This window comes from Hevea brasiliensis, chromosome 1, assembly GCF_030052815.1.
Source record: "Hevea brasiliensis isolate MT/VB/25A 57/8 chromosome 1, ASM3005281v1, whole genome shotgun sequence".
In the NCBI taxonomy this organism is placed as follows: Eukaryota; Viridiplantae; Streptophyta; class Magnoliopsida; order Malpighiales; family Euphorbiaceae; genus Hevea; species Hevea brasiliensis.
The window spans coordinates 3,158,758-3,167,679 of record NC_079493.1 but is presented as its reverse complement, the minus strand read 5'-3'; the positions used below and the strand labels follow the sequence as shown (position 1 = coordinate 3,167,679).

General features: G+C 34.6%; 1 protein-coding gene across 1 annotated transcript; it reads right to left on the bottom strand.

Annotated features, from left to right (window-relative positions):
- Positions 1 to 8,097: 8,097 nt before the first annotated feature.
- On the bottom strand, positions 8,098 to 8,922 carry LOC110631675 (60S ribosomal protein L12). The gene has a single exon (XM_021779585.2). It carries the CDS (start codon positions 8,853 to 8,855, stop codon positions 8,355 to 8,357), a length of 501 nt encoding a protein of 166 aa, XP_021635277.2. The 5' UTR covers positions 8,856 to 8,922; the 3' UTR covers positions 8,098 to 8,354.

The following is an 8,922-nucleotide window of genomic DNA, read 5'->3' as shown; positions in this document are numbered from 1 at the left end:
TGCTAGAGTAGAAGAGTAGCCGCCACCAGTTCAGGAATAGTCTTTTATGGCCCAGGGTCCCATGGACCCAATGGCAGCTACCTTAGCCGGATTGCAAATGTAACACCCCTATTTACATAGTCTGGTATATTTTACTGTTCTGGTGACCGGTGTCGGTCCGGATAATTAAGGGGATTAGAACCACATCTAAGACACCTAGTTAAGTCCTGAACACAAATAATTAGTAATTGCCAAATAGTTAAGTATAAATAAGAAAAACAAAGCATAAAAAGTTAAATGAGCCGGGAGTTACGACGATGGGTGACCTTCTCGGGAATCACTGCGAGGTCAATCTAAACTCAAATTTTGAACCGTAAAATGTGACGCTGCGGTCCTTAAGACTATTGCGAACACAGTGAAAAAGAGAAAATCACGAAAAAGAATTGTTAAGCAGGTCAAATAATTAGGTCAGGGATTCAGAATAAATATTAAATTACTTGCAAACTGAATCGAACCGGCGAGGGGCAATTTAGTCAATTCACCCCTAGAGCTGACTCCTGACCTAACTGTCCAATAAAATTAGACAAAAGAAAATTTCAGAATCAATAATTAAATTAAAGAACTAAAGAAAAAAAAAAGAGAAGAAATTGAAAAAGTTTTATTACATCATGTGATGACATCAATTATGATGTCAAAATTAATTTACTTTTTCCTACAAATTTAGACTAAGTCAAATAGCGAATTTAAAGAGATAAATGACATAAAAAAAAATCATTTCTTCTTCTTCTTCTTCAAAAAACGTCCCCATCTCTCTCTCACTTTTCTCTCCCAAAAACTCTATTGAAACCCCATTTCCAAGCTTGCATAACTTGATTTTAACCTCCCAAAGTGAACCCTAAACCCTAAAAAGCTTGCTATCTCAACTACATAAGAGGATTGAAGAAGAAAAAGGGAGGAGAAAAGGAAAGAATTGAGGAAGTGGAACATCAAAGTTGAGGTTAGTAGTTTAATTTGAAATTCTAGTTTAATACTTGTGCTTTTAGTTCACTTAACCTAGAAATTAACTTAAATCCAAACAAAAATAATTATTGAGGGACCAAATAGAAATTCGTCCAGCTAGGGTTAGGGTTTGATATGAATAAATTTGATAGTTTTGAATGGTTATTTGAGGTGAATTAGGTGTGTAGAACATGAATACACACTTTAAATTGTATTAGATTAAATTTTATGTGTAGCTAGGGTTTTGAACTTGCGAAAAATTGAAGAAAAATTTGAGAATTGGCAAAATGATATTATTGACCTTATTTGAGTTGAGAAATTGTCAATTGTGACCATTTGTGATGTGTATGAATTGTTAGAAATAAGTTTAAATTCGAATTGGTGAGGGTCAATCTGCAGGCAGCTTGACCTAGGTCCCTTTCAGGGACCAAAACTGAAAATTTATCAACCCAATTGATGTGAGGCCAATTGGAAATGAAACTAGACACAAAATGACACATTTTTCATTTAGGAATCATACCCAGAAAGTGACCATAGCTTAGTGAATAATTAGGTTAAATCTGGATTGGGCATACTGACCTGTACAAAAATGACTAAATAAACAGTAGTTACGTAAATGATCATAACTTGGTCTAGGAAGGTCCAAATGACCTGAATTTTTACCAGTAGAAAGCTGAGACATAGCCCTACAACTTTCATGAAGAAAACAAACCCAAATTCTGACCATAACCTATTTGAAAATCCAGTTGCAATCAACCACAAAAATTACCAAAATCTAGAATTTGCCCAGAATTCTGGGCAACCCCAAATCCGGCCAGCCATGTTCAAATGGCTATAATTTAGGCTACAAAACTCCAAATAGAGTGATTCAAAAAATTCAAAAAGGGAAATAAAGTTAAGATAATAAGAAATAACTTTTATGAAGAAAACTTAGCCAAATTATCACAGCAACATGACCAATGAAACAATGCAAAACTGAACATCAAAACTGAAAATTTGAAATTTGTGCCTAAGAGACTTGAAGTTTGAGAAAACAACCAAAACCAATAAATTAGGTAACCAAAATATGGTATGTGGGTGAAATTAGAATTTCCATACCTATTAAGCATTAGAAAGTCAACAAATTAACTTGAATAGTATCATGAATAGTAACCCCGAAATACAAATTGTGTGTTTCAATTGAAAAGAATACCGGGAAAAAACCCGAAGTATCGAGTCAAGGCCAAGAGGCGATTCGCATAAGGTTTGTGCACAACATAAAATTTTTCTGTAAATTCTCTTGACAATTTGTTTTGATGAATAAATTGTAATTTATTTTTATTGCAAATTTGTGAATGAAATGAATATTATGCTTTTGACTTAAATTGTTGGAAATTTAATTGTATGTGTTTAAATTGTCAATAAATGTTTAGTAAAATGTTAAGATAGTTTTGAAACCACAGTGTCATGACCATATATCTGAATGTCTCACTAGCATGCCTAGTAGGAGGAATTAGTTTTGAATTTTGAATTCCCTCTCTGGCTGAAGTGTTGAGGTGTGTGCCAGTAGAGGAAGAAATTGAATGGGTACCCATATATTTGAGCTAGCTAGCCTTATGATTTCTCATAAACCTCTGGCTATTAAGATGAATATATTTTAAATAGCATATTATAACTGTGTATTTTTATGAAATTATTTTGAGACTTTCTAAATGAAATTGTTTGGACTAAAAATTTATAAATCATGTTTTGTATATATTTTTCATGTTCAGTTCAATAATTGAATAAATGTGATTTGAATTATGCATAAACTATTATTTTAGTATGTTGTGAACTACTGAGTCATAGTACTCAGCGATGGCTGTTATTGCTGTCGCAGATATAGAGATTAGAGGAGCAACAAAGTGAGCTGCTAAGGATCTTGGAGCCACCTTTCCTAAAGTTTTGTCGGGTATAAATTTATACCATGAATGTAATATTTATATTTGTGTATTTAACTGTATGTATATGTAAAAACTGGTTATGAGCAGTTGTATAAAGTTGTAATAATATCATTTTGGATTTGCTAATGTAAAGTGGTTGATAAATGTAATTTGTTTTTATTTTAATAAAAAATGAATGGAAATATTGAGTTGTGAATTATTGATTTGAATTTTGGAGTTTGAGAAATGATGTTGAAGTTTGTTATGATAGTTGTTGAATTGATGAAACAAATTATTGGAAGTGCTTTTATAGGTATTTGAAGAACTCTTTTACTAAAATACAGACGGCATTCTGCCAAAATTTTTCTAAAATTTGCGGACAAATAAAAATAGACAAAAATTTTAACTAGCTTTCAAACTCTAATTAAATGTTTTTAATACCTATTAGAAAATGCTCACCACTTCTAAAAAGTACGAAAATTATTTTTAAAATCCCTTGTAGGGTACTTAATGAGTTATTGGTAGGTGAAGTTCGGTAGTTCATTAGGTATTCTACGGGATCATGTTATGCCTTACAGAGGGGTAAAGTGTGACAGCAGAGAACCATCGGTATGATGGCACAGTATATGGTCCACCCTCCCCAACAGTAGTAGTCCACCGCACCAAGAGGGGAACCTTACAAATAAATAATTAATTTCAAGAAGTTGGTTCCTGGTACTTATGATGTGTCAGACGATGCCTATCAATTTTTGGATTCCTGCAAACAGGCAAGGATGGAGTTGCAGTTAACTGATAGGAGGCTTATAAAGTGTGTGCAACATGTATTGGGGTTAGTGCCAAGACAGTGGATGACAGACTACGTACTACCTAGTATTGAGGGATTATCTTGGACCCAGTTTGTGAAACTGTTCATCAACAGGTTTGTGCCAGAAAGCTTCAGAGATCAAAAGCAGTGGGCCTTTGAGGCCTTAAGGCAGAATGGCAGATCTGTAGATGAATATGCTCTGCAATTTCGAATCGGCGGTATGCCCCTACAACAGTGGCTACAGAAAGTATGAAGGTAAAGAGATTCCTAAAGGGGCTGGACTGGAGGTATGCAAACCTGGCCATGATGTCTGATCAGTCTTTTGATATGGTAGTTGATCGAGCCCGACAAATTGAGATTAGCTATACAGGAGATGACAGTGGAAGGGCAAAGAAGAATAGAGCAGAAGGTTCTTTAGGTGTTCCCTACATGGGTACCACAGATAGCAGAGGCCAAAGTCACCACAGAAGTTGGGGTAGAAACAATAAGAATGGTGGTTTTAAACACAAATATCTAAGATTGCACTGTGGTATGGATCTAGCAGAGTCATGATTCAAAGTTACATGAGTTCTGGTCCGTTCAGATCCTCCTTGGCACCTTGTACGTAGTGTGGAAAAGGACATTCAGGACCTTGTATGATGGGGTCAGGAGTATGTTTTCGGTGTGGCCAACAGGGTCACTTTGCTAGAGAATGTCCAGTTTTCAGCGAGCCACAAATTGGGTCACAGGGTTCTGTTGCAAATGTTCATCGTCAATTATATCCTGGTGCTTCCAGCACGGCAGGCAGTCAGTTCAGTGGCCAACAGGGCCGAGGACAAGGAGGACGTGTATTTTGAGGCAGGTTAGGAGCTAGAAGTCAATTTCAGGATTCTGCAATGCAGGGTAGGGGTCAAGCTCGGGTTTTCACCTTGACCCACCAGAATGCTCAGGCTTCCAATGCAGTTGTGGCAAATATTCTTCTAGTCTGTTCCTATGAGGCACGTGTTTTGATAGATCCAGGTGCTACGCACTCATTTGTCTCCCCTGCTTTTGCCATGAGATTAGGTTGGAACCCTACAACTTTAGAATGCCCTTTGTCTGTAGCTACCCTGTTTAGTGACAACATAGATGTGGATATAGTTTTTCCGGGTAGCCCAATAGTAATGGATGGAATGATCCTCCCAGCAGACTTGATTCCTCTATCAGTAATGGATTTCAATATAACACTATTATTCTCCTTCTGAAAATCTTTTCTAGTGGATTATTTTCCACAAATAGGAGTGCCTACTTAATTGGTGTTTGTGCATTAATGGACATGAATATTTTGGAACTAGACGCATATAATTCTTATTTAAATTTAATTAATCATAGATTTTAAATATAATATGTACAATAAAATTTGATATATAATAAATAAAATTCAATTATTTATATTTTATATCTACAATAAATCTGAATAAAAATTTCCCCTTTCATTAATTTTATATCGTTTAACGAGTGTGAAAATTATATTTTTTGTATATTAAGTGAAAGGCAATTTTTTTCACATAATCTTTTTAATGCTAAAATAGAATGATAGACTTATAATAAAAATACCTTTTTATTTTAACAATTAATAATAAATATTTTAATTCTTTACTCAATTTTTTTTGCTTAAAAATAAAAATTTAGAAATATTCTTTCATTAACAAATTCACTTCACTGATATTTTTTATATATTCCTATAGTAATATAAACAAATGGATAAATAATATCTTTTATAATGAATTTCTTCTCACTTATTAACAAAAGTAAATTTTATTTTATAAAAACAAAGTTAGGGTAGAAACTCAAAATTAAAAAAGAAAAAATTAAAAATTCGGATCATAAGAATTGTGCCTATATGCTAAGAAAAAAATTTTTAGGATAAATATTAAATGAGTTATGCTTCAGCTTTTAAAAGTAATAAAAATTAACTTTTAATTGATAAATAAATATATTATTTAATGTTGTTGAATTCCCATTAAAATCATGCCGTAGCTAGTTAAAAAGTATACAATCAGTCAATTTAATTTCAAATCTCAAAAATAAAATTATTGAAATCATATAAAATAAAAATTAATCAAATCAAAACGGTAAAGTTCAATAGCAAGCCAAACTTTGTCGTTTTTCACTCCAACGATGCCATTTTCCCCCACTTCCCCTACCTATTACCTAACACCCAATGCCTAATGCCTAATCATCAGTTATAGCATTAGCATCCATTCACCGAAACATGCCAATCCCAGCAACCAAAGATAAGATCTCACCTAATAATTCCAACAATCGCATTCGAAAATTACATGGTTAAAATTCAAACAATAAATATACAAACTTTAACAAAATCCCTATCTCATAACAAATTTCAAGAACAAATTGCAAAGTTAAAAACTCATAATCCACTCAATTCGATAATAATCCTTAAGAGTAGTAAAAATTATACATAAAAATGTTAAAATGAAATATTAATCATCACAAATCAAAGCTTGTGGATCGTGGACACAGCGACCTTGAGGTGAAGCCGGGAAGGGTGGTGCCAATAATAGTTGAGGTGTTGAGGTGAGGCAGGTTTAACAGCACACCGCAAGGAGGATGGTGGTGTGCGACTAGGAAACTGAGATCGATAAACTAAGGTTGAAGGGAAACAAAAGGAAACTGAAATTGAAGGGAAGAGCTAAAAACTAATAATCAATAAATCAAGGAAAACAACATGAGAGAGGGATGGATAGAGACGAGAGGGAGGGATGGAGGCAAGGTGAGAGTGGAGGCGTTGTCATTTCTGTTGGCAAACAAGCAGTAGGCTGGAGATTGGAGTGAGGCAACGAGCAGAAGACTTGAGGGTTTTTATATATAGGCAGATCTAAATAATGTAACAGAACCAAATGAAACTACCTAGTTCAGTTTTCCGCTAGAAACAGAGTTCAGCTGATCAGTAGCAGCTAGTACTCCTATAATACTAATAATAATAATTAAAAAAAAGGAAGCCAAATCAACATGGTTTGATAACTAGGAAACAGTAATCACCTAAACATTAAGTAGGCAGCAGTTTGATTCAACACCAATCTCCCAAAAATTCACATGAAACTGCCTTTTAATTCAGAGGGCACGCAACATCAAGAAAGAGAAATAAGCATCAACAAGAAGTGTACCGTCTCCAAGTAAATAGTCATGCAAAATTAAATACCCCATCTAGGAATGGCATTGCACAATTGAACTTCAACTCACTAATAGTTCAATGAACATATAAAAAGGAACCATCTTAAATTAGAGGAAAATAGTACAGAATGATAACACCATAATCTACCAAAACAAAAAGGCAGAGACGCAATTATCCATAAAACCAAGAATCAGCACCCAGAGAATAACTAGATCTAGGAAAATTTTAAAATTTATCCCCAATTCAAAAGAAAACAAACCAATAAGGCAACAACGACATTGCACACCGTATCACCTCAACACACACAAAGCAAGAAATAAACAATGAACACCATTTCAGAGGTTGCAAAATCTCTTTTCAAGTGACATATCCATGCAACTGCCAATGAAATGAACACAAATTAATTCTGAAGCACCCCAGGTTCCAATTTCATATTTATTCCATGGGAAAGGAGAAAGTCTAACAGTACATAGCTCATGTTCGGACTTAAATAAATAAAACTTGCATTCCATAAATGAAATGTAACCAAAATATTGATAATAGTTGCAAGTTAATCAATGAGATTCTTAAAGATTGACATAATATCATATCACACAAATTGACGATAAGAGGATGATATATATATATATATATATATATATATATATATATATATATATATATATATATATTGCACTGACAAAGCCAAACATTTTGTGTACATGTTAGCTGGATTAAATAACTTGTACCCAGGCACCAGCATAAAACAGAGGATGATAAGAATTTGCAGGAAATGCCAGAAAGAACATAAATGCATAACATCTGGACCTAATAATGAAGTTTCACATAAAGCACAATTGTGCAGAATCTTTGCACTACTAAAAAAATTGACATCCTTAGAGAGTAGTGGATATTTAACTTCACAACTTAGAAAAATCGGTCATCAGTGTTCTAACTGCAGGCTTTGTAGTGATTCAGATAAAATCAGATATTCACTTCAAATGATCATTGCCCATCATCACCCCAGATACAAATCTTAACATATCAATGGCATCAATCATACATCAAACTGATATTAGGATTGGTGGTGACATCATACATCAAACTGATATTAAGATTGGTGGTGACATTAACTTAAAAGCATCCATGTTATATTATCATGTTCACCATCAGAAAACATTGATCAAAACAAGTTTTCATTAGTTCTTTTTACCATATTGAATTTTGTATAACTTAAAATTTATCAATAGTTAAATTTATTCATTGTGTATTATCGCATATAATTCAAGCATAAAACATAACTTCAACTGCAAAACTTAACATCAATGAATCAATATCCCATTAACAAGCATCAAAGATCCTATAGCTAACCCAAAAAAAAAAAATCCACCAAACCATCATCTAATTACCTCAAAATAGTAAATAACCTCAGAAAAAACCTTAAATATCCAAAAACACAAATTAGATCTAGCACAGTTTCTCTTTGTAAAGGGGAAAAAAAAAAAAAAGGAAGCAGCTCACTGTAGCTTGTGATCTCTCAGTCAAGCGGTACCTCAACTTCACCATCAGTAATCTCTTGTTGCAAATCCTTGGGGTTCTTCCCATCGACCGTACATCCAACCGAGACGCAAGTCCCCAAAATCTCCTTGACGGTTCCACTTAGATCCTTCGCCATCGATCTTGGCCTCATAACCTTGGCGATCTCAATCACATCATCGAGCGAGATGTTCCCGCTGTGCTTGATATTCTTAGTCTTCTTCCTGTCTCTCTCTGGCTCCTTAAGTGCCTTGATGACTAGAGCAGCCGCCGATGGAACAACCGTCACCTTAGCCTGACGGTTCTGAACCGTAAGCTTGACAGTGACGCGAAGACCCTTCCAGTCCTTGGCGGTCTCCTTAGCGATGTCTTCACCGATCTTTTTAGGGGAGAGACCAAGTGGACCAATTTTCGGTGCGAGTGAACTAGCCGCGCCGACTTCTCCACCGGTGACTCGGACGAAGACATCGACCACCTGGGAAGGGTCAAATTTGGGCGGCATTTCTAGTGCTCAGAGAATGAGACAACTCTAGGGTTTCAAAAAAACATTAAAGGATGATATGGAGCAA